The 27,437-nt window shown below is 55.5% G+C and overlaps 1 protein-coding gene and 1 long non-coding RNA gene across 16 annotated transcripts in view; one reads left to right on the forward strand and one right to left on the reverse strand.

The window, feature by feature from the left end:
* Nucleotides 1–25,372, reverse strand: part of UNKL (unk like zinc finger) — a 51,186-nt gene extending 25,814 nt beyond the window's left edge. For 2 of the 15 annotated variants that reach the window (XM_063699881.1, XM_063699879.1), the window contains exons 1-10: nt 25,234–25,325; nt 24,454–24,663; nt 13,754–13,930; nt 12,269–12,402; nt 12,106–12,177; nt 10,091–10,226; nt 8,316–8,433; nt 5,257–5,341; nt 4,079–4,170; nt 1,783–1,845 (exon numbers count right to left, since the gene is read on the reverse strand). In XM_063699881.1, coding sequence (XP_063555951.1) covers nt 1,783–1,845; nt 4,079–4,170; nt 5,257–5,341; nt 8,316–8,433; nt 10,091–10,226; nt 12,106–12,177; nt 12,269–12,402; nt 13,754–13,930; nt 24,454–24,663; nt 25,234–25,310 — 1,164 coding nt within the window. In that variant the 5' untranslated portion in view covers nt 25,311–25,325. Of the gene's footprint in view, nt 1–1,782; nt 1,846–4,078; nt 4,171–5,256; nt 5,342–8,315; nt 9,639–10,090; nt 10,227–12,105; nt 12,178–12,268; nt 12,403–13,753; nt 13,931–24,453; nt 24,664–25,233 lie in introns of those variants that run through there. The other 13 variants (XM_063699882.1, XM_055364887.2, XM_063699878.1 and 10 more) reach the window with 12 other exon arrangements.
* LOC115931019 (uncharacterized) lies at nt 19,007–22,878 on the forward strand. The gene is made up of 2 exons (XR_004067604.3): nt 19,007–19,507; nt 22,556–22,878. It is a non-coding gene; the product is annotated as an uncharacterized lncRNA (long non-coding RNA).
* Nucleotides 25,373–27,437: the final 2,065 nt, after the last annotated feature.

Consider the following 27,437-nt stretch of genomic DNA (forward strand, 5'->3'; position numbering starts at 1 on the left):
TGCCTGGTTTTTCTTCTCTGTATTATGGTGAAATATAATATAAAATTTACTACAGTGGCCATGGTTTGGTGTAGTACGTGGCATGAATTCCATCCACGCCGCTGCGCAGCCATCACCACGTCCACCTCCAGAACTCCTCATTTTCCAGCCGGAAGCTCTGACCCCGTGAACACTTGCCCCCTCCCCCGGCCCTGGCCCCCACCATGCCACCTGCTGTCCGTGAATGTGATTCCACTAGAGACCTCCTGTGAGTGGAATCACGCAGGGTTTGCCTTTCAGTAACTGGCTCATTTCAGTCAGCACAGGGTCTTTGTTATGGACCAAACGTGTCCCCCTCGAATTCCTACGTGGAAGCCTTGACCCCCGGTGTGACTAAATTTGGAGATAGGGCCTGTGAGGAGTAATTAAGGTGAAACGAGTTCTTACTCCAGGCGTGGAGGCTCACACCTGTAATCCCAACACTTTGGGAGGTCAAAGCAGGAGGATTGCTTGAGCCTAGGAGTTCGAGAACAGGCTGGGCAACCCCATTTCTAAAAAAATACAAAAATTAGCCAAGCCTGGTGGTGTATGCCTGGGGTCCCAGCGACTCAGGAGGCTGCAGTGGGAGGACTGCTTCAAGCCTGGGAGTCCCGGGCTGCAGTGAGCTGGGACTGGGCCGCTGCACTACACCTGGGTGACACAGCCAGACGCTGCCTCAAAAAATTTAAGAATCTGTAAAAAAACAACAGCAACAATGAAACGAGGTGTTGGGGCAGGGGCCTACGCAGCCGCTGTCCTCAGGAAGAGACCCCAGGGATGCCCACGCGCAGAGGGGTAACCCCAGAGGACATGGAGGAGGCAGCATCTGCACCCAGGGGGGCCTCAGGAGCCAGCTCTGGACAGCTCAAGCTCAGACTCAGCCCCCAGAACTGAGAGAGTCAAGTGCTGCTGCTTGGGGATTGGTTTGGTTTTGGTTTGGTTTGGTTCTGGTTTGGTTTGAGACAGGGCCTCACTCTGTCGCCCAGGCTGGAGTGCTTGGCTCACTGCAACCTCCACCTCCTGGGCTCCAGCAATTCTCTTGCCTCAGCCTCCCAAAGTGCTGGAACCACAGGTGTGAGCTACTGTGCCCAACTAAAACTACCTCATTCATTCATTCATTCATTCAGAGACAGAGTCTCACGGTGTCACCCAGGATGCAATGCAGTGGCACGATCTCGGCTCACTGCAACCTCCACCTCCTGGCTTCAAGCGATTCTCCTGCCTCAGCTTCCCAAGTAGCTGGGACTACAGGTACGTGCCACCATGCCTGGCTAATATTTTGTATTTTTAGTACAGATGGGGTTTCACCATGTTGGCCAGGCTGGTCCCGGACTCCTGACCTTGTGATCCGCCCACCTTGGCCTCTCAAAGTCCTGAGATTACAGGTGTGAGCCACCGTGCCCGGCAAGTTCTGCTGTTTGAACGGCCCCATCTGCATCCTTCCCTCGCAGCCCAAGAAAAGTAACACAGATTGGCTCCAAAGGGCCCCTCTTATTTCCCCGAGCGGAAAACAGCAGGATGTTGTGGCTTTGTTTCCAAGGTATAACACGAATGTTTCAAACAGACAAACACGGGGGTACCAGGAGAGAGCTAATTCTATAACAAGCGGACGTTAACCAGATGGCTTTGCGAGCCGAGAGGGGGCGGGACCAAGGATGCATGAGCGCTGCCCTAACGTGATGCCACGGGTCAGGCACGAGGGCGGGAAGCCTCAGCCCTAACGCGATGTCAGGCACGAGGGCAGGAAACCTTGGGGGCCTGTACCTGCTTGCTGTCTTGCTCGCTGCCCCTAGGGCCACCCTCGGCTGGCGAGTCTCTCCGCTTGGCCTGCAACATAAAAAACAGTCATGTGTGGAAAAAGCAGGGAAGACATGTAAATTAAAAACATACAATTCAGGCTGGGCACAGTGGCAGCACTTTGGGAGGCTGAGGTGGGCGGATCATCTGAGCTCAGGAGTTCGAGACCAGCCTGGCCAACATGGTGAAAACCTGTCTCTACTAAAAACACAAAAAATAGCCAGGCGTGGTGGCACATGCCTGTAGTTTCAGCTACTCGAGAGGCTGAGGCAAGAGAATCGCTTCAACCCAGGAGGTGGAGGTTGCAGTGAGCCGAGATGGCACCACTGCACTCCAGCCTGGGCAACAAGAGTGAAACTCCATCTCGAAAAATAGAATAAAAAATGTAAAAAAGGATATCGCTTGAACCCAGGAGGTGGAGGCTGTAGTGAGCCAAGGTCATACCACCGCACTGCAGGCTGGGCGATAGAGTGAGACTCTGTCTCCAAAAAAAAAATACACACACACACACACACACACACACACACACACACGTACCTATTCAGCAGTACTCTTGGTCCCTTAAAGATACACACACACACACACACACACACACACGTACCTATTCAGCAGTACTCTTGGTCCCTTAAAGATACACACACACACACACACACACACACACACACAAGCTCTGCTCAGAATTTAGACGAATGCTATTTTTTGTTTTGTTTTGTTTTGAGACAGGATCTCGCTCTGTCTCCCAGGCTGGAGCGCAGTGGCATGACCTCCCTGGCTAAAGCAATCCTCCTGTCTCAGCCTGCCAAGAAGCTGTGAGCACAGGCATTTGCCAGTGGACCCAGTTAATTTTTCAAAGCTTTCTGTAGAGACAGGGTCTTGTTATGTTGCCCAGGCGGGTCTTGAACTCCTGACCTCAAGCGATTGTCCCACCTCAGCCTCCCAAAGTGCTTGGTTTACAGGCGTGAGCCACTGCAACTGGCCAAAGATGCCAAATCTTGAAGGTCTCATGAAACAGAAGAGATGCCTGAATCTGCCTGTTGGTTCTCCTGACATCCATTTCTTTTCTTCTCATTTTTTTTCTGAGACAAAGTCTCACTCTGTCATCCAGGCTGGAGTGCAGTGGTGCATTCTCAGCTCACTGCAACCTCCACCTCCCGGGTTCAAGCAATTCTCCTGCCTCAGCCTCTGGAGTAGCTGGGATTACAGGCGCATGCCACCACGCCTGGCTAATTTTTGTATTTTTAGTAGAGATGGGGTTTCACCATGTTCATCAGGCTGGTCTCAAACTCCTGACCTCAGGTGATCCACCCGCCTTGGCCTCCCAAAGTGCTGGGATTACAGGCGTGAGCCACCGCGCCCGGCCCTGAGTTCCATTTCTTACATTTGAACGTGGCTCTCTGACCCTGGGTTGGTCCGTGTGAAGGCAGGGTGCCAGCTCTGCACTCCCTGAACCAACCACGGCATCAAACCCCAAACCGAGCCATTCACCTAAGGCAGAGGCTCAGGTGAAACTGTAAGAAATATATGAAGGGGGTCAGAGTATGCCACCCCAAAACATGCCACTCTTTGACAAAAAGATTATTTTGAGTTGAAGGCAGCTGAAAAACAGCAGATGCAGGAGCAGCTCTCTGCTTCCTTCCTGCCTCGAAGCCGGGCGTGAATTCCCTCTGTGAAGGTGTCCTCTCCCCTCTCCACACCAGGAGGAGAGACTGCAGATTGAGGCTGCATAACCAACCTCACAGAAGTTACTCTTACCTTCCGCCAGTCTCCCCCATAGCCTTACCTTCCTAGAAGCCCAATCCCCTCTTCCCCCCTCTTTTTTTTGTTTGAGACGGGGTCTCATTCTGTCACCCAGACTGAAGTGAAACGACGGGATCTCACCTCACCACAACCTCCGTCTCCTGGGTTCAAGCGATTCTCCTGCCTCAGCCTCCTGAGTAGCTGGGATTACAGGCACCCACCACCACACCTGGTTAATTTTTGTATTTTTAGTAGAGATGGGGTTTCACCACGTTGGCCAGGCTGGTCTTGAACTCCTGACCTCAGGTGATCCACCCGCCTCAGCCTCCCAAAGTGCTGGGATGACCGGCGTGAGCCACTGCCCCCAGCCTAGTGGCAAGGATTTTTCTAGACTCTTCTAGAAGAGCCACGAACTCCACAGACTGCCCACGACCACACTGCTGAAAACTCATATCCATCCACCTCCCTAACAGTTCAATTAAACCAAAGGACACTGGGCATTGTCCTGGGAAGGCCGTTCACTTACATTTCCCGGCTGGCCGCTGCCGCTGCCCGTGGAGGCAGGACTCGTGAGGTGGAGGTCGCGACAGCCCCATTCATTCACCATCCCCAGGCTCTCTGCAAGGACAGGGGAGCAGCAGACTCTGAGGGCTGCTGGTGGGCGACAGTGACACGCAGAAGTCTCCGCACCACACGTCAGGGCCGAGTGTGCGCGGCCTTGTCACAATCATCCCTCAGGGGTGCGGCAGAGGACAGCTGGGCAGTGATGGGGACACTCAGGGCAACAGGACCCTCGGGTCTTAGACCAGTTTTTCATGTTTTAACACTACAAGCAATGTTTAAAACGTGACCAAGAATAGCTGCCCTCCCCACCAAAATACAAAACAAAGGAAAATTTGAGCTTGCGACCACACACAGAAAACCTGGAACCCAAACCCTAGGGCTGGGAGGAGGAGGCCGCGTGGGTTCCCACTGAACCCAAACCCCAGGGCTGCCAGGAGGAAACCCACTGCAGTGTGGAGGCGGCCGCGTGGGTTCCCACTGAGTCCAACCCCCAGGGCTGCCAGAAGGAAACCCCACTGCAGCGTGGAGGAGGCCGCGTGGGTTCCCACTGGGGCTTGTTTCTGCTGCTGGGAACTTATTAGGGACCACGTAATCGCCAAAGCTAAGCCCTCATCCCCTGGACAGCAAATGGGCTCTGGAAAGCACAGGGTCACCCTGAGCAACCCTGCTTGAGGGTCTCTGCTGTCTCCCCGAGCTGGGGCGGACAGAACCCCTCTCCACAAGGGAGGTGGTGCTCCTGGGTGGGTGCCTGGCAAGATGGCAGTCTCAGAGCAAGGCCCACGCAGCGGATGGCAGAAGGACCCAGCTTGGATGCCCAGGAGGCAGGTGGAGGCGCCAGCCAGCCCACACCAGGACTCAGCTTCCAGGCTCAGGGCCCCAGCATGCCTAGAGACAGGCTCCCTGCAGGTTCCACCAGGCCTGGCCCACGCCGGCGTGGAGGGAGCCCAGCCTCACATGGCACAAACACCCCAGGGAGCCTCCACGGGCATGTCAGGGACCCCCAGCCCCCAACCACGGTGCTGAGCTCCTGCCCGCCTTCCAGGTCCTCGTGGCCAGCTCCGGGTCATCAGTAACTCCAGTGAGGGCCTGCAGAGCCGCGGAACCTGCTAAGGTGAACCTGCCACAGGGACGGTTACTCACTCTCAACGTGTGCAAAGGCACAGAAGGGGCCGCGCGGGCAATACCCGGTTTGGCGCATGTCGTTGCATTTTGTAGATTTGTAGATCTGGGGAAAAAAGTGAAATAAAGAGGTTGGATTGGAAATGGGATTCTGTGGAAAAACCACAGCTGGCGTCATCCCAAGGGAGAGGATTAAGCTCCAAATCATAACAAGACACCCCTGAAAAGGGGGGCGTGGGCTCTGCCCTCCTCCACGTGTGCCCTTGGTCCCCACATCCCTCCTCTCTGCAGAGCTGACCCACAGGGAACACGCACACACGTGGGGCCATTCCCACAGCATCTGCCCTCCCATCACAGGCAAAGTCATTTCCCCGCTTGATATTTTCTGAAAGATGCACCAAATTCAGAGTCTGGTATGCAGCAGGTGCCTAATAAGTGCCTATTAAAAGGAACACGTGTGTCTGTTCCCTGATCAGACCCACTGACCCTTCACCTAGGGTGACAGCCCCTCTCATGAGGTCAACAACACTTAAGACCCGGCAAGGGACAGACCAGCCTGGAAGCCCCCAGTCTGCCTTGGGAGGCCTGGCCCAGCCCCTCCTGCTCCGTAGCTCTCCGGAAAGGACACGGCACCTGGCACACCCGGCCTCCAGTGCCCACACCTGCCTGGGTCCCAGCAGGAAGCCTCTCTCCTGACCTCCAGCCTGGCCCCACCCCCCACGGCCCTCCCACCACGTCAGGCACCTGGTGGGGTCCCGTTTGCTTGTTCATTTTGTTTGTTTCTTTTTTGAGAGAGAGTCTCGCTCTGTCACCCAGGCTGGAGTGCAGTCGCAAGATCTCGGCTCACTGCAATGTCCACCTCCCGAGTTCAAGTGATTCTCTTGCCTCAGCCTCCCAAGTAGCTGGGATTACAAGCATGTGCCACCACGCCTGGCTAAGTTTTGTAGTTTTAGTAGAGATGGGGTTTCGCCATGTTGGCCAGGCTGGTCTCGAACTCCTGACCTCGGCCCCACAAAGTGCCGCGATTACAGGCGTGAACCACCGTGCCCGGTCTGTTCATTTTTTTTTTTTTTTTTTTTTTTGAGCCAGAGTCTGGCTCTGTCGCCCAGGCTGGAGTACAATGGTGCCATCTTGGCCCACTGCAACCTCTGCCTCCTGGATTCAAGCAATTCCCCTGCCTCAGCCTCCTGAGTAGCTGTGACTACAAGCATGAGCCACCAAACCTGGCTAATTTTTGTATTTTTAGTAGAGACGGGTTCACCATGTTGGCCAGGCTGGTCTCGAACTCCTGACCTCAGGTGATCTGCCTGCCTCGGCCTCCCAAAGTGCTGGGATTACAGGCGTGAGCCACTGTGCCTGGCCTGTTTGTTTTTAATACAAATCTGAGTATGGTCCCTTGGCAACTACACGGCTGGGTGTGAACACAGCCTCCCTGTACCGTCCATACCCTGCACCTTCTAGTGGAGGCACAGGCCTGGCTCCATCTCAGGCTGCCCCTTCCGCCCCAGGAACCTCCTGCCTCGGAAGAGTCCTTGTTTACCTGGGGCGGGGCCCAGGCGGGAGGGTTTATCTCACTCAGGATTTACGGTGCGGCTGTGGCCCACGTGATGCCAGCTCCACTCAGCTGGGTACCAGGGACTAGGGTCTGCAGCCAGGCCTGCGTGACTGAACACAGAAAACACCCTGGACACCAGACTCCCGACAAGCCCCTGGTGGCACCGTTGAGTGTGTGGTCACCGACACCCAGAAAGCATGATGCGCGTCTGTGACAACACGAGTCAAGAAACGACGGGAAGCAGCGCCTGGTCCTTCCCAGCCCCTGCACGCCTCCCCCTTGGCTGAGGATTTTACTTTTTTTAGATAGAGTCTTGCTCTATCCCCCAGGCTGGAGTGCAGTGGCGCACTCTCGGCTCACTGCAACCTCAGCCTCCCAGGTTCAAGTGATCCTCGCGCCTCAGCCTCCAAGTAGCTGAGACTATAGGCGTGCACCACTACACCTGGCTAATTTTTGTATTTTTAGTAGAGACAGGGTTTCGCCATGTTGACCAGACTGGTTTCGAACCCCTGACCTCAAGTGATGTGCCCGCCTCAGCCTTCCAAAGTGCTGGGATTACAGTGTGAGCCACCGTGCCTGGCCTGAACATGTGTTTTTTTTTGTTTTTTTTTTTCCTTGAGATGGAGTCTCGCTCTGTCCTCCAAGCTGGAGTGCAGTGGCATGATCTCAGCTCACTCTAAGCTCTGCCTCCCGGGTTCAAGTGATCCTCACGTCTCAGCCTCCCAAGTTCAAGTGATCCTCGCGTCTCAGCCTCCCAAGTAGCTGGGACTACAGGCGCGCACCACCACACCCAGCTAATTTGGGTATTTTTAGTACAGACACGTTGACCAGGCTGGTTTCGAACCCCTGACCTCAAGTGATTTGCCTGCCTCTGCCTCCCAAAGTGCTGAGATTACAGTGTCAGCCACCGTGCCTGGCCTCAATATATATATATTTTTTTCTTTTTCTTTTTTTTCTTGAGGCAGAGTCTTGCTCTGTTGCCCAGGCCAGAGTGCAGTGGCGCGATCTCAGCTCACTACAAGCTCCGCCTCCTGGGTTCACGCCATTCTCCTGCCTCAGCCTCCTGAGTAGCTGGGACTACAGACGCCCGCCACCATGCCCGGCTAATTTTTTGCATTTTTAGTAGAGACGGGGTTTTGCCAGGATGGTCTTGATCTCCTGATCTCGTTATCCAGCTGCCTCAGCCTCCCAAAGTGCTAGGATTACAGGCGTGAGCTACTGCACCCAGCCCTGAATATGTATGTTTTTAATTGAGATTTTCTCTCTGCTTTTTTCCCCACATGACTCTTTCTTCTGTTACAGGCCAAGTGGAGAGACTCGCTGGCTGAGGGCAGCCCGAAGGCCAGCAAGGAAGACAAGCAAGCAGGTACAGCCCTCGTGCCCCGACCCCCAGGCTTCCCGACCTGTGCCAGCCCTCGGCCAAAGTTAATCACTGTTCCTTCTGTGTGATAACCACGCTGTGAACCCCACAGCTTCTCTGGGACCTTCCAGCAACCCCTACGCCTGGGGGGTCGGAGGGACGTACCTCGGGATGGAACTGCTGCTCCGTGCGGGAGTGGCAATACTGGCAGCCGTCGCCGCCATCGCAGCGTGAGGGCTCCCCCCACTCATCCCCGTGCTTCACACTGGGGCAGGGCGTGGACCTGGGGATGAGGAGGTGTCAGGGGGACACAGAGGACTTGGCTCCCCCCCCGACCCCCGTGCTTCACGCTGGGGCAGGGCATGGACCTGGGGATGAGGTGTCAGGGGGACACAGGAAGACATGGTTCCTCGTGTGCCCAGGGGTGTCTGCCTCCCACCAGGAGGGGCCTCGGGCATGGGGCCCTGGAGTGACAGGCAACGCAGCTCTGCGCTCATGGACACGTAGGCCCGGCCAGTGCCAGGATGGGGTCAGGAGCCCCGGGGCTGTTCTTCACAGAATTTAACTTGAGTCTGAGTCACAGCCACCCTCACAGACGTGGAGAACGCAGGGGAGAAGCAGCCGAACCTCCTGGGGACAGTGAGGCCGGGCGCCCAGACAGCACGGGGCTGTCTCCTCGCCAACTTTCTATAAAATGGAGGCGAGAGTTTTGATCCCACAATTTAAAACTCCGCACCAATTTCAAATTACCTATGTTCCTACTGCAGTGAGCTGAGACTGCACCACCGCACTCCAGCATGGGCGACAGAGTGAGACTCTGTCTCATAAAAAAACAAAATCCTCTACTCTTCGTGGAATCTCTAGCTGCTTTATTGTAACTGACTTGGATTTATGGGTCACATTAAGTGCCTGTTGAAAAAATAATTTTTCCTTTCTTTCCATGACGGGCGATGACAAAATCTCAGACACTAATTTGTGGTTTGTTCTACAGCCGTTCAGGTCCCTTACTCGGAAGCTGCTCAGAAGGAGACTGAACGTGGCAAAACAACAAGGAGGGGGGAGTCCTTCCCAAGGGAAGCACAGGTGCTCTCCGGGGCATGCGAAGCAGCACCAAGTCATTCAAAAGAGGTGAGGGTGGTTCTCTGCTCAAAGGAAGAGCTGGACACAGACAGGGCCTCAGGGAGGCCAAGGCCATGGCCCAGGCATCCAGACACCCTGTGGGGTCTGCACCCCCCACCCCCCTCTCAGGTGCAAACTGCAGATGGGAGGCAAGCCAGGCCAGGCACAACCAGAAGGCTGGGCTGGAGCAAGGAGGAGAAAGGGGCTTCAGAGGCAAGCAGGCTGCGAGGTGCCAAACCCACAAGCCAGACCCAAGGGGCAGCTGGGGCTCAGGCGGTGGAGGAAGGTCCTGTGTGCACCCTGGGCAGGACGACCCTTGGGTTGTTGGCCCTGGGACTCAGCCTAAGGACCCAGTGTCCCAGCTGCCAGCTGTGAAGACAAGATTGATCCCAGGTGACGACAGTGCCCGAGCCCCTGGCAGCTCGGGTGAGAAGACAGCATGCAGCCCACAGGCTGGAGAGCGTGGCTGCGAACAGAGGCACGGGTGGGGCACATGGGGGGCACGGGTGGGGCACATGGGGGTCCCAGCTGGGCTTGGGGTCCCTCCTGCAGTGCTCCGTCCCCTTGCCTGGCAGAGGGGCCCCGGTAGGGGACTACATGGGAGACACTGAGGGTAGGTGGAGGCCCATCCCCAGGACAGACGCGTGGGCCTCCATGGCGCCTCCCACAGCCACTGTGCTTGGAGATGCCCTCCCCTCCCGGGGATGATGGTGCCACAAGGGCAGCCCTCCCATTAGAACCCCGGGGTGGGCAGTGCGAGCCACGGGCCGGGAAGGACGCCCACCAGCCGGGGTCCTCTGAGCACGGTCCCACAGGCTCACCTGTACTGGAACCGCCGGGGGTTGCGCCGCCTGTCCCGGCTGTTGTGGTAGTGTGGGCACGCATAGCCCTGGCGGCACAGGCGCGGCGGCTTCGGGCACTGCTCCGTCTTGTAGCTGCCCAGCACGAAGTTGGCATCTGAAAGACGGGCCACACGGTGCCTGAGCAGCGTGACTGGAAGCAATGCTGGGCACAGGAGACCAAAGGTGGAAGGACCTGGCTGTCCCCCAAATGGAAGGAGCTGCAGGAGGACTCGGGGAGCGCAGACACACGCCACGGCACACGCTGATGTCAAAGGACTCGCGCTCCATGAGGGAAGCTGGGCCCGAAGGCCACGTGGTGTGATTTTGTTTATGTGAAAATGCCCAGAACTAGGGAACCCACAGAGACGGAGTGGAGCCGAGACCACCAGGCCTGGGAGGGAGTCCTGCTGTGGGTGTGCGGCTTCCTTGCTGGGGGATGAAAACGTTCCCCAACTACAGAGAGGTGATGGTTGCACAGCTTCGTGAATATGCTGAAATCCAGAGACACGCACACCCCGAAATGCCGCACGGTGAGCCTCATGCACACCACAGCTTCTGGGTGACAAGCACACATCAGTGTGGGTTCACTGTTGGTAAAGAGCGTACCTCGCAGTGCAGGAGGTGCACGGCAGGGGAGGCTGAGGGGGCAGGGGGTGTTTGGGAAATCTATTTTTCTACTCAGTTTTGCTGTGAACCGAAAGCCACTCTAAAAAATAAAGCCTATTTTCGGAATTCATTCACTGGGCCGGACGTGGTGGCTCACGCCTGTTATCCCAGCACTTTGGGAGGCCGAGGTGGGTGGATCACAAGGTCAGGAGTTCAAGACTTGCCTGGCCAACACAGTGAAACCCCATCTCTACTAAAAATAAAAAATTAGCCGGGCATAGTGGTGCCTGCCTGTAATCCCAGCTACTCAGGAGGCTGAGGCAGGAGAATTGCTTGAACCTGGCAGGCGGAGGTTGCAGTGAGCTGAGATCGTGCCACTGCACTCCAGCCTGGGTGACAGAGCGAGACTCCGTCTCAAAAAAAAAAAAAAAAAAAAAAAAATCGCTGCCATACGCAACGTCCAGAATACGCAAATTCATAGAGATGGGATGCAGGCCAGTGAGTGCAGGGGCCAGGGAGGGGATGGGGAGGAACTGCTCATAAGCAGGGGGGTTCCTTCTGCAGGGATGGAATGTTCTGGAACTAGAGAGAGGTGGCAGCTGCACAACACTGCAAACGTGCTAAATGTCACTGGACTGTACACTTAAACAGGGTGCATTTTATGTTGTGTGTATTTTACTTTTTTTTTTTGAGACGGAGTCTCGCTCTGTCACCCACACTAGAGTGCAGTGGCGTGATCCTGGCTCACTGCAACCTTCACCTCCCAAGTTCAAGAGATTCTCCAGCCTCAGCCTCCCAAGTAGCTGGGATTACAGGCGCCCACCACCACAACCGGCTAATTTTTTGTATTTTTAGCAGAGACATGGTTTCACCATGTTGGCCAGGCTGGCCTCAAACTCCTGACCTCAAGTGATCTGCCCACCTCGGCCTCCCAAAGTGCTGAGATTACAGGCGTGAGCCAGTGCTCCCAGCCTTACTACGTTCTTTTTCAAATCAAAATCTCCCCTGCATATAACCTCATCTGTGTGCCAGCCAGGAATGCAGGTCCCCCAGCCCCGAGGGACAGCCCCCTGGTCCATATGTTTCTGGCCAAGCTCAGGGATTTGAAAGCTGCTGTCTAGAGCACCACCCCAGAGAGGCGCAGGGCTGGGGGCTCTGCTGGGCATCCTGGTGGGTGCTTGGTGGGCTGGGGGCTCTGCTGGGCATCCTGGTGGGTGCCTGGTGGGCGCCCCGACTCTGGGACAGGACGCCTCACGAGTTCCGGTGGGAGTTGTGCTACCTCCTCGGCCACTTGGTCAATGGCTGGCCCCACTGAGATGCCAGTCACCGCAGAGATTCAGAGCAGGTGCGGGGAAGGCGCCTGGGCCCAAATCCCACTCGGCACCCACCTCCTGCTGGGGAGGGCTTGGTATTGGACTCCACGAGCCTCGGTTTCCCCATCTGATCACCTTGCACGTAAACTGAAAGGCACAGGGAACCAAGTGGCCCGAGCTGTTCTCGCGCTGTGCCTGCCCCCCCAACCACCGCCCTCAGCTGCGGCCGTGGAGTTACCTTGCCACCGGGGGTCCTCGCTCAGGATCTTCTCAATCATGGCCTGGCTGGCCAAGACCCCAGGCTGCAGATCCGGGACCCCTTCCCCGCCGCCCAGCTGGCCGTTCTGCAAGGCTTCCTGGGCCTGCAGCTCCCTGCAAGCCGAGGACACAGTGGTCACGGCTCTGCATCCGGAGCCTCCAAAGCTGAAACGAGGTCACTGGAGGGCATGCTCCCTTCCCACCACTGCACAGAGAGGCTGCTGCCGAAGGGTTCAGGATGGAGTCTCAGTGTGTGGCGCTCCGCTGTCCTGGCCCACAGTCCTCATCCAAATCCCAACCACTTCATTTTGTTTGCTTTGTCTTGTTTGAGACAGGGTCTGGCTCTGTCCCCCAGGCTGGAGTGCAGTGACGCAATCACAGCTCATTGCAGCCTCCATCTCCCGGGCTCAAGCGATCCTCCCACCTTGGCCTCCCAGAGCACTGGGATTACATGTATGAGCCACTATACTCAGCCCCACCCAAGTAAGAGCGGAGTTTTGTTTGGGCAGGATTCGCTTTTCTGCAGCCCCGGACTGTGTGCTGAGTTCGTTCTCCTGGAAAGCAGTGCCTCACAGCCTCAACCCCAATGAGCTGCCCTCCGGACCCAGAAGAGAAACACACAGTGAGAAGAGGTGAGGGATTGTCTCATTAGAAATAACATCCAGAGGCCAGGTGCAGTGGCTCACGTCTGTAATCCCAGAATTTCAGGAGGCCGAGGCAGGCGGATCATGAGGTCAGGAGATGGAGACCATCCTGGCTAACACAGTGAAACCCTGTCTCTACTAAAAATACAACAAAATAACCCAGGCATGGTGGTGTGCGCCTGTAGTCCCAGCTACTCGGGACGCTGAGGCAGGAGAATGGCGTGAACCCGGGAGGTAGAGGTTGCAGTGAGCCAAGATCACGCCACTGCACTCCAGCCTGGGCAACAGAGCAAGATTCCATCTCAAAAAACAAAAAAAGAAAAGAAAAGAAAGAAATAACATCCAGAGGCCAGGCGCAGTGGCTCACTGTAACCCCAGCACTTTGGGAAGCCAAGGTGGGTGGATCACAAGGTCAGGAAATCGAGACCATCCTGACTAACATGGTGAAACCCCATCTCTACTAAACACACACACACACAAAAAAATTAGCTGGGCGTGGTGGTGGTCACCTGTAGTCCCAGCTACTCGGGCAGCGGAGGCAGGAGAATGGCGTGAACCCAGGAGGCAGGGCTTGCAGTGAGCTGAGATCACGCCGCTGCACTCCAGCCTGGGCGAGAGAGCGAGAATCCGTCTCAAAAAAAGAAAAAAAAGGACTAACGTCCAGACTCAGAAAGAAATTCTGGAAGAGAGAGATTTGGGCCAGCAGAGCCTGCAGCAGCAGGGAGGCGAGCCACCTGCCGAGTTCCTGCTCGTCCAGCAGAGCCCACAGCAGCAGGCAGGTGAGCCGCTGGCCGAGTGCCCACTCGTGGATGCCCACTCACCTGACGTCACACACGGGCGGCCGCAGGTCCAGGGGGCCGTGCGCGAAGGCACAGTGCAGCCCATTCTTCACGCAGTGGCCACGTGCGTCTGTCTCGTGGATGCAGGTTCCTGTTTTGTAGTAACGCAGGTGGTACTTGCGTTCTGTGTCCCCCGTCGTCCGGTGCAGGTAGGGACACCTGGGGAGCAGAGAGGCACGCAATCAATGCCTGGTTATCATGGACCCAGAGGCAGCCTTAAGCTCCCTGGGTCCACGCCCTGTCAGCACGTGGCAAGCAGTGAATTCCCTTCCCTTCTTCCAGATTCCTGTTCTAATCAGAAGGACGGACACACTGGACGCAGCACCTGTCCCCAAATGTGGAACCGCCAAGGTACACAGACCACCGCAAACCCCCAGTCAACCAGTCAAACACAGTAAGAAACAAAGACCATCGCAAACCCCCAGTCAGCAAAACACAGCAGGAAACACAACGCTGAATTTCCAAAAAGCTCATCCTCCCTAATGTTCCAAATAAACCTTTAAACCTGTGTGGGAATGAGAGTTCATACCCTGCACGCAGGCTGCGTCACCTTCCTTACCCGACGCAGTCACAAAGTGGGGGCCCCTCCTGCCCAGCGTCCTGCTGCTTTCAGGGACCCCAGGAGGGAGGTAGGGGAGGGAACAAGCACAGTGCCCCGGACGCGGCTTGGGGGACACCAGGGGGATGGGCAGAAGAGGAGGCAGATGGCGTGGTGGGGAACACAGGTGAGATAGCATCACCATCCCATGGGCCACCTGCAGGCCCAGAGCCATGCTCCTGGGGAGTCACAGGCAGCTCCTGAAGCAGGATGGGGTGCAGTGGAGAGGGGAAGCAGCTGCCAAGGCTCAAGTCATAGGCAGGCAGCAGCGACGGAGACAAGGAGACGACACAAACCGCTCCGGCATTCCTGAGCGCCTCCAGGTAGGTCACTCCAGAAGGAGGCAAAGGGACGCACAGAGGACCCTGAGTCGTCAATGGTGTCGAGCCCCGGCTGGTCACAGAATCACCCTGAGTGGCCCAAGGGCCAAGGCAGAGGATGACAGGGGCTGTCACTGCAGGTCCCCAAATGTAAGGACTGAAACCTTCACCTCCAGCTCCAACTGGGGAGCTCCGTGAGGGCCCCGCCCACCTCGCTGTGCACAGGGCTGCAGCCTCGGCACTAGGAGCTCCAGCCAGGGATGGCTGGGGACCAAGAGCGATTCAGCAACACCAGGTCTAGCCCCATCCTCTAAGGTCAGGAAACAGAGACACAGAGTTCAGAGAGGACGACCCAGGCTCCGCTGGGCACCTGTGATGTGCCAGACACTGAAAGCCGAGGGTGAACAGAGGCAGAAGAAGGGGTACCTAGACACACTGAAAGCTGAGGGTGGACAGAGGCAGAAGAAGGGGTGCCTGGCTGGCTCTCAGGGTCCCCAGGAGCCAGCCAAGCAAAAGTCAAATTACAACGCTACCTTGGTACCCAGCGATCCTGCTCCTAAGTACACACCCAAAAAACCTGGAGGCAGGGTCTTCAGGAGACACCTGCACACCCATGTTCACAGCAGCGTCACTCGCAAGAGCCAAGAGGCAGAAACCACCCAAGTGGGCGCCAATGGAGTCAATAAGGAAAGCACAGGCTTCCATCCACACAACGGGGTAAATGCGGGCTTCCATCCACGTGACGGGGTACGCGCGGGCTTCCGTCCACAAGACAGGGTAAACGCGGGCTTCCAGCCACACAATGGGGTATTTTTCAGACTTAGAAGGAAGGACTGGCACACTGGCTGACATCTGTAATCCCAGCACTTTGGGGGGCAGAGACAGGAGGATTGCTTGAGGCTAGGGGTTCGAGACTAGCCTGGGCAACATGGTGAGTCCCCATCTCTACAACAAATTTAAAAATTAGCCCGGCGTGGTGGTGGACACCTGTGGTCCCAGCTACTTGGGAGGCTGAGGAGGGAGGATCGCTTAAAGCCCAAAAGGCCAAGGCTGCAGCGAGTCGTGATTGTGCCACCGCACTTCAGCATGGGCAACAGAGCAAGAACCTGTCTCAGAAAAAAAAAAAAAAAAAAAAAGGAGGCGAGGAAGGAAGGGAGGGAGGGAGAGGAAAGAACGACAGGGAGGGTGGGAGGGAGAAAGGAAGGCAGGCAGGCAGACAGGCAGCCAGCCAGCCAGTCAGCTGGGTACAGTGGCTCACACCTGTGATCCCAGAACTTTGGAAGGCTGAGGCAGGTGGATCACGAGGTCAGGAGTTCAAGACCAGCCTGGCAGGTCTACTAAAAATACAAAATTTAGCCGGGCATGATAGCAGGCGCTTATAATCCCAGCTACTCGGGAGGCTGAGGCAGAGAATTACTTGAACCCGGGAGGCGGGGGTTGCAGTGAACCGAGATCGCGCCACTGTACTCCAGCCTGGGTGACAAGGGCAAAACTCCGTCTCAAAAAAAAAAGAAACTGGAAAAAGTTTTAAGAAAATGCCTTACTCTTACGGACACCTAGGAGGTGAGAGGGAATACTTAAGAGAAAGCACAGAGCCATTGCTCACAGATGCCCAAGGAGGGGATGCACGAGCCCCCGGGGGTCGGGTGACAAACACGGTTCTCAAACTCATCCGAGACAATCAGTGAGCAGAGCCACGTGATTACACCCAGCGCATGGGCACCGCTCTGCCTCACGCTCCAATACCCACTGAGACCAGAGGATAGGAGGCAGCCAGATCCTGGAGTGCAAGAAGCTGCCCTTCCCTCAGGAAGCTCTCACCTGAACCCAAGGAGGGTCCACCAGACCCCCTTAACACATTCTTGAGACTGCGAGCCACATGCATCAAAATCACCTAGGAGGCTCGTGGCCCATGTGGTCCCCCCAGCTGGTGTGGACGAGGCCCGTGGATCTGCACTGCCGGCTGGTTCCCAGGGAACGTGCGAGAACCACCGGGCTTAGGAGACAGGCAGTGTACACGACTCCCTTCCAGCTTAAGGACGCAGGCATAGGTGGGGGGCCCAGAGCACAGCACTGAAACAGCTGGGGGTGATGGGAGGAACAGGCATACTCCCATGCCGGGCTATATTGCTAATTTTTTTTTTTTTGAGACAGAGTCTCACTGTTGCCCAGGCCGGAGTGCAGTGGCACAATCTCAGCTCACTGCAACCTCTGCCTCCTGCGTTTAAGCGATTCTCCTGCCTCAGCCTCCCGAGTAACTGGGATTACAGGCACCTGCCACCATGCCCAGCTAATTTTTGTATATTTAATAGAGACAGGGTTTCACCATGTTGACCAGGCTGGTCTTGAACTCCTGACATCAGGTGATCCGCCTGCCTTGGCATCCCAAAGTGCTGGGATTACAGGCGTGAGCCACCGCGCCTGGCCTCATTTTTTTGTAGAGACAGAATCTTGCTGTTTCCCAGGCTGGTCCCAAACTCCTGGGCTCAAGCGATCCGCTTGCCTAGGCCTCCTAAAGTATTGGGACTGCAGGTATGAGCCACTGCACCCGGATGCCTCTGAGTTTTAAAGACTGCTCTCACGTCCCAGGCCGGCCCCGGGCTTTCCTCTTGCTCCCAAAGCCCAAGCTCATCATGAGATCAGTTTAAACAGCAAATTCTACACACCCTGAAGTGAGTGGAACTTTCACCTACACCTTAGGTCCTAAGGCATTCAACATTTTAAAATTAAATATTGCAAGAAGATCTTTTAATAGAAAGATCAGACTCCTGGCCAGGCGCAGTGGCTCACGCCTGTCATTCCAGCACTTTGGGAGGCTGAGGCAGGTGGACCACCTGAGGTCAGGAGTTAGAGATCAGCCTGGCCAACATGGTGAAACCCCATCTCTACTAAAAATATACACATACACAAAAATTAGCCGGGCATGGTGGCGCACGCCTGTAATCCCAGCTACTCGGGAGGCTGAGGCAGGAGAATCACTTGAACCCGGGAGGTGGATGCTTCAGTGAGCTGAGATCATGTCACTGCACTCCAGCCTGGGTGACAGAGGGAGACTCCATCTCAAAAAAAAAAAAAGAAAGAAAGAAAGAAAAAAGATCACACTCCAGACCCGCCAGATACAAGCAGCAACAGTTAATCTTAGAAATGGATACTTGGAAAAGTTTCTCCTCCCACCAGTTATTCACAGAATGCACAGTGGAGACCCAGCTAGGCACACCCCGGACCCATCCAGTCAGGAGTTCTGCACCTGCCAGAGGACAGAGGCCTGGGGAGGCGCACAGGGCAAGCGGGAAGTGTCAGGTCTGTCAGGTGACACCGCCAAACAGAGCTCTGGAAAGAAGACAGAGGCCGGGCGCAGTGGCTCATTCCTGTAATCCCAGCACTTTGGGAGGACAGGTGGGTGGATTACTTGAGCCCAGGAGTTCGAAACCAGCAAGACCCCATCCCTACAAAATATACAAAAATTCAGCTGGGCGTGGTGGTGTGCGCCTATGGTCCCAGCTACTTTGGAGGCTGAGGTGGGAGGATCACTTCAGCTCAGGAGGTTGAGGTTGCACTGAGCCAAGATCACACCACTGCACTCCAGCCTGGGCGACAGAGTGAGGCCCTATCAAAAAAAAAAAAAAAAAAAAAGACAAACCTGTGTCTGTGTGTCAATCTGGAAAAGTTGCACCACAGGAATGGCGCGAGCCCGTTTTTTCTGAGAATAAGAGACCCAGGGTGGCTGCAGGGCCACAGTGCAGGAGCGCTCTTCTGGACAGGGGTGGGCTGGCAGATGGCCACTCGTTCTGTGGCTACACAGCTGCAGGCCACGTGGATTTTTTTTTTCCCAATGAAAATAGGCCTAGAGGCTGGGCATGGTGCCTCACGCCTGTAATCTCAGGACTCTGGGAAGCCTAGGCATATGGATCGCTTGGGTACTCCGGAGGCTGAGGCAGGAGGATCAGCTGAGTCCAGGAAGCAGAGGTTGCAGTGAGCCAAGATCGAGCCACCGCACTCCAGCCTGGGAGACAGAGCCAGATCCTGGCTCAAAAGAAAAACAAAAAAAAGATGGACCCTGGAGAGGCCCGGGGTCCCGCGGGGCGCCTTTTCTATTTCTTTACCACAATCTGTTTAAAGAGAAAAGCAAGCGCCTGCCCCTCAGCTACAGCTCGGCGGCCTCAAGACCACGCCCACATGGGAGCTGCCCCGCCCCCACGACCAGGACGGTTCCCACGGGGGCGGGGCTTTACACGTGACCCGGGACAGCCAATCGCGGGCGCGCAGCGGAGGGGCGTGTCCCGCGGAACAAAAGGCCTTTCCCGAGCGGGGCGGGGCGGGGCCGAGTTCCCGCTGATGCCCACAGGACCGGCACGGCGTGGGGTGCAACAAGGGGCAGCCACCCACCTAGGAAAGAGTGCACAGTGGGGGCACGCACGGGGGCAGGCACCGGAGGGGGTGCCCACAGAAGATAGGGGAGGACGCCAAGAAGTGACCTGGGGAGCCATAGGATGAGGAAGAGAGAAGAGATGACAGCAGGGGCTGGAGGAGCTCACCCTCCACGGAGGGAGGGGTGACGGCAGAGGCGCCCGGAGGAGCTGGTGCCGGTGGGGCTGCCCCCGGGGGGGCTGACAGAGGCAGCAACTGAGCAGGCAGGGGTGGAGCGAAGTGCCAGCCTGCCGTGGAAAGGAGACGCCAGCAGCGGGGGGCCCTCCTGGGGTCCCAGTCCTGCTCTGCCCCACAGCTCAGCCCCAGCACCTCCAGCCACAACCAAGAGCAACGCCTGATACGGGCTAAGGGTCTCTGCTCTCTGATACACATTCATGTGTAAAATAACAGGTTGGTAGTATCAACACCCAAAATAGAAATTTTTTTTTTTTTTTTTTTTTTGCACTCTGTCGCCAAGGCTGGAGTGCAGTGGCGCGATCTCGGCTCACTGCAACCTCCGCCTCCCAGGTTCACGCCATTCTCCTGCCTCAGCCTCCCAAGTAGGTGGGACTACAGGCGCCCGCCACCACGCCCAGCTAATTTTCTTGTATTTTTAGTAGAGACGGGGTTTCACCATGTAGGATGGTCTCGATCTCCCGACCTCGTGATCTGCCCGCCTCGGCCTCCCAAAGTGCTGGGATTACAGGCGTGAGCCACCACGCCCAGCCAAAATAGAAATTTTAAAACTGATGAACCAATGAATAAGGAAGGCCCTGTCCTTATTCTGAACGTTCCTCTATTTACAAATTCCGAGGCAACCCTTAATGAGAACCAGAACGGGTACTTCAATAGGACAAACTGGCTATTCCCTTTGTTCAGCGATGAGAAAGTCCCACTCCCGTGGAATGAAGGGTAATTACGGAGGAGAGATTCTCAGGGGAGGCAGCCTGTCAGACACCTCCTAAAGGGCCGGTTGAAGCAAGTCATTCACACGCTACAAACAAAATCTTAAATAAAATAAGGAAATTTCCTTATTATGTGTGCATATACCCAGGCATCCAAAACAAAACACCAAACAAGCATCTTAGCCCCACTTACCCCCCTCAATTATAAACTGTAAGCCATTCAGACAGCAGGCTAATATTTTTGTAATGATGTTATGGAACTGCTACTTGAGCACAGCTTGAAGTGACCACCTAGAGGCAGGCACTTACTGCAGCACTGTCCGTCCCTGTAAGAACTGGATACCACCCTGAGCCCAGCAGTGAGGCTGAGTCCACACCAAGACACCCAGACTCCGGAACAAAAACTTACGAGGCCGGGCGCGGTGGCTCATGGTGGCTCATGTCTGTAATCCCAGCACTTTTGGAGGCCAAGGCTAGCGGATCACCTGAGGTCAGGAGTTCAAGACCAGCCTGGCCAACATGGTGAAACCCATCTCTACTAAAAACACAAAAATTAGCCAGGCATGGTGGCACATGCCTGTAATCCCAGCTACTCAGGAGGCTGAGGTACAATAATTGCTTGAACCCAGGAGGCAGAGGATACACGAGCCCAGATCGCACCACTGCACTCCAGTCTGGTACATAAAGCGAGAGCGAGACTCCATCTCCAAAAAAAGAAACAGTTATGAAAAGATGCTTTCTCGCCGGGTGCAGGGCTGCACACCTGTAATCCCAGCACTTTGGAAGGCTAAGGTGGGAGGACTGCTTAAGTCCGGGAGGTCGAGGCTGCAGTGGGCTGTGATGGCACCACTGCACTCCAGCCTAGGTGACAAAGCAAGACCCTGTCTCAGAAAAAAAAAAAAAAAAAAGAGAAAAAGATGCTTTATCTTTATGCGTTAAAAGCATCACCTGGCCGGGCACAGTGGCCCACGCCTGTAATCCCAGCACTTTGGGAGGCCGAGGCGGGTGGATCACCTGAGGTCAGGAGTTCGAGACCAGTCTGACCAACATGGAGAAACCCCGTCTCTACTAAAAATACAAAATTAACCGGGCGTGGTGGCGCATGCCTGTAATCCCAGCTACTTGGGAGGCTGAGGCAGGAGAATTGCTTGAACCCGGGAGGTGGAGGTTGCGGTGAGCCGAGATCACGCCACTGCACTCCAGCCTGGGTGACATAGAGTGCTGCCAATCAGTGCCCTGTATTCAACACTGGAGTGGGGTCAGACAGGCTGGGTGCTCGTCTTCACACTTCCAGGACCCCCACACCAGAGTTAAGCAGCAGTGGCCCTACTTGAAACTCAGGATCCCAGGTCTGGGCAGATAAGGGGCTTGACCAAGCAAAATCAGGGGCTGAGCCCAGACACCAACTAGACAAATACCTGCCTTTGAAAGCCCCATTTGCAGAAAACAGTGGCTTAAAAAGCAATTCAATTACGCACTTTCAGAACCGCCTTGAAGTACATCAGCATCCTAACCAAAATGGGCTGACTACATTATTTCAAGTTTAGGCATCAACCTGCCTTAACAACACTATGGCCGGGTGTGGTGGTTTGCACTTATAATCCCTGCACGTTGGAGAGGCCAAGGTGGGAAGATCGCTTGAGGCCGGTAACACGCTGAGACTCCATATCTACAAAAAAATTAAAAATGAGCCGAGGTGTGTGGTGGCTCACAACTGTAATCCTAGCACTCTGGGAGGCTGTGGTGGGAGGATCTCTTGAGTCCAGGAGTTTGAGACTGAGACCAGCCTGGACAACGTAGCAAAACCGCTTCTCTACTAAAAATACAAAAACAATTAGCCAGGCGTGGTGTAGAGAGTCTATAGCTCCAGAGGCTGAAGTGGGAGAATCACTTGAGCCCAGGAGGTAGAGGCTGCAGTGAGCTGAGATCGTACCACTGCACTCCAGCCTGGGCAACCAGAGTGAGACTCGGTCTCAAAAACAAAATAATAAATAAAATAAAATAAATTAGCCAGGAGTGACAGAGCACTCCTGTGCTCCCAGCTGCTCAGGAGGCTGAGGCAGGAAGATGGTTTGAGCCCTGGAGGTTCAAGTTGCAGTGAGCCGTGTTCACGCCCCTGCACTCCAGCCCAGGGGACAGAGCAAGACCCTGTCTCAGAAAACAAAAACAGCCGGGCGCGGTGGCTCGTGCCTGTAATCCCAGCACTTTGGGACGCCGAGGCGGGCAGATCACGAGGTCAGAAGTTCAAGACCAGTCTGACCAACATGTAGAAATCCCATCTCTACTAAAAATACAAAAATTAGCTGGGTGTGGTGGCACGCGCCTGTAATCCCAGCTACTCGGGAGGCTGAGGCAGGAGAATCCCTTGAACCTGGGAGGCGGAGGTTGCAGTGAGCTGAGATGGCGCCACTGCACTCCAGCCTGGGTGACAGAGACTTCGTCTCAAAACAAAAACAAAACAAACACTATTTAACTAATGTACAATTAAAAACATTTCAGTATTTAAAGTTTCTAGCATCCTTAAAAAAAAATTTTTTTTTAATTTATCCCCTAGGCTAAGCACTGTTGACAAAATAAAGGAAAACAGACTTCACAAGGGTCTCCGTGCTGAAAGCAGCCTTCAACAGGAAGGTCCCTGGAGAATCAGCTCCTTCCAAAAGATGAGGGGATGAAGACTTCAAGACTGCAACTGCTGCTGTCTCACCCCTAGGCAGGAATGGACCACCCTCCGCCCTCCACCCTCTGCCAGCAGCCCACAGGAAGCAAGTAGAACCTGATACCACCTCCCGCCAGTCTGTGAATATGTAATCTGACTTGTATTTTCCCTGTTTTCCCATTTTGCATACTTCAGAATAAAGACATCTGTTCATAACACTATTAGGAACCTTGTAAAAAAAGGAAAAAATCAACCAAAACAAAACCTTGATTTCTTAACTTTAAAAGTGCTACATAGGGGCCAGGCGTGGTGGCTCACGCCTGTAATCCCAGCACTTTGGGAGGCCAAGGAGGGAGAATCACCTGAGGTCAGGAGTTCGAGACCAGCCTCGCCAACGTGGCGAAACCCCATCTCTATTAAAAATACAAAAACTTAGCTAGGCGTGGTGGCGGGTGCCTGTAATCCCAGCTATTCAGGAGGCTGAGGCAGGTCACTTAAACCTGGACAAGGCAGAGGTTGCAGTGAGCCAAGATCAAGTCACTGCACTCCAACCTGGGCGACAGAGCGAGACTCAGTCTCGATGCTACATAAATGAGCCTGCACATAAAAACTTTACTGTCTTAAAATTAAAATAAATACGTAAACATCAAGGAGGAAACATCCCAGATATATTCTACAGCGTGAATATTCTAACAAGCTCTCTGCGTGGAAAGCAACCGACCACTACAAAACGCTTCAAAACCTGGCCAGGCGCAGTGGATCATGCCTGGAATCCCAGTACTTTGGGAGGCCAAGGAGGGAGGATCGCTGTGCCCAGGAGGTTGAGACCAGACCAGGCTACAGCAAGAACCCTGTCTCTATAGAAACACAAAACAAGGCACTTGGCCAGAGGTTGGTTCTGACGCAGGAACTGTGTCAAATCAGAGTGGGAAACAGCTAGGCACAGTGGCTCACACCTGGAATCCCAGCACTTCGGGAGGCTGAAGCAGGAGGATTGCTTGAGCCCAGAAGTTCAAGACCAGCCTGGGCAATGCAGTGAGACCCCATCCCTACAAAAACTATGCAAAATTAGCTGGCATGGCATGAGCCTGTAGTCCCAGCTACTTGGGAGGCTGAGAAGGGAAGATCACCTGAGCCTAGGAGTTGGTGGCTGCAGTGAGCCATATCCCATCATTGCACTCCAGCCCCAGTGACAGAGCAAGACCCTGTCTCAAAAAAAAAAAAAAAAAAAAGTGGGGCCGGGCACGGTGGCTCATGCCTGTCATCCCATCACTTTGGGAGGCCGAGGTGGGTGGATCACCTGAGGTTGGGAGTTCGAGACCAGCCTAACCAACATGGAGAAACCCTGTCTCTACTAAAAATAAAAAATTAGCTGGGCATGGTGGCACATGCCTGTAATCCCAGCTACTCCGGAGGCTGAGGCAGGAGAATCACTTGAACCTGGGAGGTAGAGGCTGCAGTGAGCCGAGATCATGCCATTGCACTACAGCCAGAGCAACAAGAGTGAAACTCCGTCTCAAAAAACAAACAAAAAAAAGTGGGAGGTGAAGCAAAATTGGTTTGAGTCACACAAGGGTTACCCCTAAAACACACATAATGCCTCGGGAACTGGCCTGAGAATAGGAAATGCCTCCCCAGCATCCCTGGTCACTAGAAAACTTCAGCGTATAATTACGACTCCCTCTGCAGGGAGCCAGGTACGGACACCAAGGCGTCCGCTGAGGGTCCCGGCCGCATCTCCGGGTGGAGGCCCCCCACCTCCGCCCAGGCAGCGGCGCCCCCTCGCGGCCGCTTACTCGTCGCCGTCGGGGCACACGCCGGTGGCTTCGTTGTACTTGGAGCAGTACACGTCGGGGCTGTAGTTGAAGGTGCCGTCGCGCCTGCGGAGGGGCCTGCGGCGCCGCTGGTTGAGGAAGTGCCAGTGGAAGCAGGTGAACGGCCGGTGCTGCGCGCACTTGTGCTGTGAAAACAGGGGGCACTGCTCCGTCCTGAACTCCTTCAGGTACCTACAAACACAGACAGCGCCGCGGCTCGCTTCCGGCAGCACCTCCAGGGACTCGGACTCGTGGGCGGCGGGACCCACCGGCCTCAGGAGCCTCAACCCAGGGTCGACCCGTACTCAGATTACCGGCGGGCCCCAGGCGCTGCGCCCACCCCCATCCCGACTCCAGACGCGACCCTCACCCGACCTCGTAGCCCAGGCGCTGACCCTGGTCCCCAAGCCCAAGCGCCACCCTGGACCCTGGGCGACCCGCTGTGACCTCAGGGTCGGCAGCCGGAGCAGAGGGTCCCGGTTCCCGAGCCCACGCGCAACCTCCAACCCCGGGGCGTTCCTCCCTCCCCAGAGGCGCGTGGACCCCGGAACCAGGTGCCATCCCAGACCATGGGCGCCGCGCTCCGACCTCAGGCGGAGGCCGCCGAGAGCAGAGGGTCGTGGCCCCCCCAGCCCAGGCGCGGCGCGGAGGCCGGGGGGCGCGGGGGCGGCGAAGGGGCGGCGGAGGCGGCGCGAGCCCCGGCGGGAAGCTCCGAGCTGCACCGGGCGCGGGCGGGGGGCCGCAGGCCGGACGGGCGCTGACCTGTAGTGGGTCGGCTTCTCCGTCTGCGGGGGGGACCCGCTCAGCGCCGCTGCCGCCGCTTTCGAAACCGACGGCATTTTCAGTCAAAACAATGCAGCGCGCATGCGCCGCGCCGGCGCCCCCGCCCCCGGATATCCCCGCGCGCCCCCGCGGCCACGCCCCCCGCGGCCCCGCCCCCAGCCCGCAGACCCCGGCCCCGCCCCAGCCCCGCGCCCCCCGCAGCCCCGCCCCCGGCCCGCAGACCCCGCCCCAGCCCCGCGCCCCGCCCTGCCCTGCCCTGCCCTGCAGCCCCCGGCCCGGGACGCTGGTCCTGGCCGGGGCCGCGCGTGGGTCCCGCGATGGTCGCCCCTGCTGTGACATGACCCGACATAACCGTGTATTTTACATGAATTAATCACAAGAGTTGTATCTCAATAGAGCTGCTCTTCCACAAACGAACCAAGAGGCTGATGTCAGGGGGAGCCAGGCACCGGGCGGAAGGGCCAAGGGGTCCTGGCCTTTGTAGAAAGGAATTTGTTCCATTTCGAACCCTGACCTCAAAAACTTATACTCAGAGATTTATCTACAAAGGTAATTATCACAGTTATTTTGCAAACGCTTGAGGGCCCCCCTCCCCCAACAGCGCAGTAGCTGAGAAAGGGGAAAACTCTAAGTGCTCTGCGTGATTTGAAACAGTGCTTCCTAAGAATTTTTAGTGGTAGGAGGCCGGGCGCGGTGTCTCACGCCTGTAATCCCAGCACTTTGGGAGGCCGAGGCCTGCGGATCAGCTGAGTTCGGGAGTTTGACAACAGCCTGGCCAACAGTGAAACCCCGTCTCTATTAAACATACAAAAATATTAGTGGGGTGTGGTGGCTTGCGCCTGTAATTCCTGCTACTCCGGAGGCTGAGGCAGGAGAATGGCGTGGAACCCGGGAGGCGGAGGTTTAGTAGTGAGCCGAAATTGCGCCACTGCACTCCAGCCTGGGTGACAGAGTAACACCCTGTCTCAAAAAATAAAAAAGAAATTTTTAGTGATATGAAAAATGTGCCCATTGGCCGGGCGCGGTGGCTCACGCCTATAATCCCTGCACTTTGAGAGGCCGAGGTGGGCGGATCACGAGGTCAGAAGATCGAGACCATCCTGGCTAACACGGTGAAACCCCGTCTCTACTAAAAATACAAAAAAAAAAAAAAAAAATTACCCGGGCGTGGTGGTGGGCACCTGTAGTCCCAGCTACTCAGGAGGCTGAGGCAGGAGAATCGCTTGAACCCAGGAGGCGGAGCTTGCAGTGAGCCGAGATCGCGCCACTGCACTCCAGCCTGGGCAACAGAGCAAGACTCCGTCTCAAAAAAAAAAAAAAAAAAAAACGAAAAGAAAAATGTGCCCATTTGGGTTGAAAGCAAATCACTTCCTACAGATTTGTTCCAAGTATCTCAGGGTTTTTTTTAATATTAATACTGTAAAACAACAAAAACTATCATTTGCTGGTAGGATAAATTTCTTCATAGGTTCACATTTTCTTTTTCTTTTGGCGGGGACGGGGGGAGGAAGGAGTTTTGCTCCTGTTGCCCAGAGTGGAGTGCAATGGCACGATCTCGGCTCACTATTGCAACCTCCGCCTCCTAGGTTCAAGGAATTCTCCTACCTCAGCCTCCTGAGTAGCTGCGATTACAGGCATGCACCACCGCGCCCAGCTAATTTATTTTTCGTAGAGACGGGGTTTCTCCACATTAGTTAGGCTGGTCTCGAACTCCCGACCTCAGGTGATCCACCTGCCTCAGCCTCCCGAAGTGCTGGGATTACAGGCGTGAGCCACCGCGCCCAGCCAGGATCACATTTTCTTAATGAATTATCTCTACGAACATTACATTTAAATCTTAAAATGATAATGAAGAACATATTTTCAAGTTAAGTCAAGCAGGAAAATGAAGTCAAGCAGGAAGGACAGGGCCTGCAAATTCTTCAGAGACGAATAAACAGATCTTGAAGACTCCCAAGGTGCCAGGAATGGAAAGGGAGTCTAGGGTGACGCCCAGGTCTCTGGCTTGCAGGGATACAGAACAAGGGAGAAGAAACAGGTTTGGGGGAGATGAATTCCATTTTGGAGTTTAAGGAGCCTGTGGGCTGTCCAGCAGAGGTGTCTAGGGAGCCTGCTAAAGCTAAGAAACAGATTTGGAGCCTTAGGGTTTAGGAATTTGGGGATCTTTGCTGTAAAGGTATGAG

This window comes from Gorilla gorilla, chromosome 18 (assembly GCF_029281585.2).
Source record: "Gorilla gorilla gorilla isolate KB3781 chromosome 18, NHGRI_mGorGor1-v2.1_pri, whole genome shotgun sequence".
Lineage (NCBI taxonomy): Eukaryota > Metazoa > Chordata > Mammalia > Primates > Hominidae > Gorilla > Gorilla gorilla.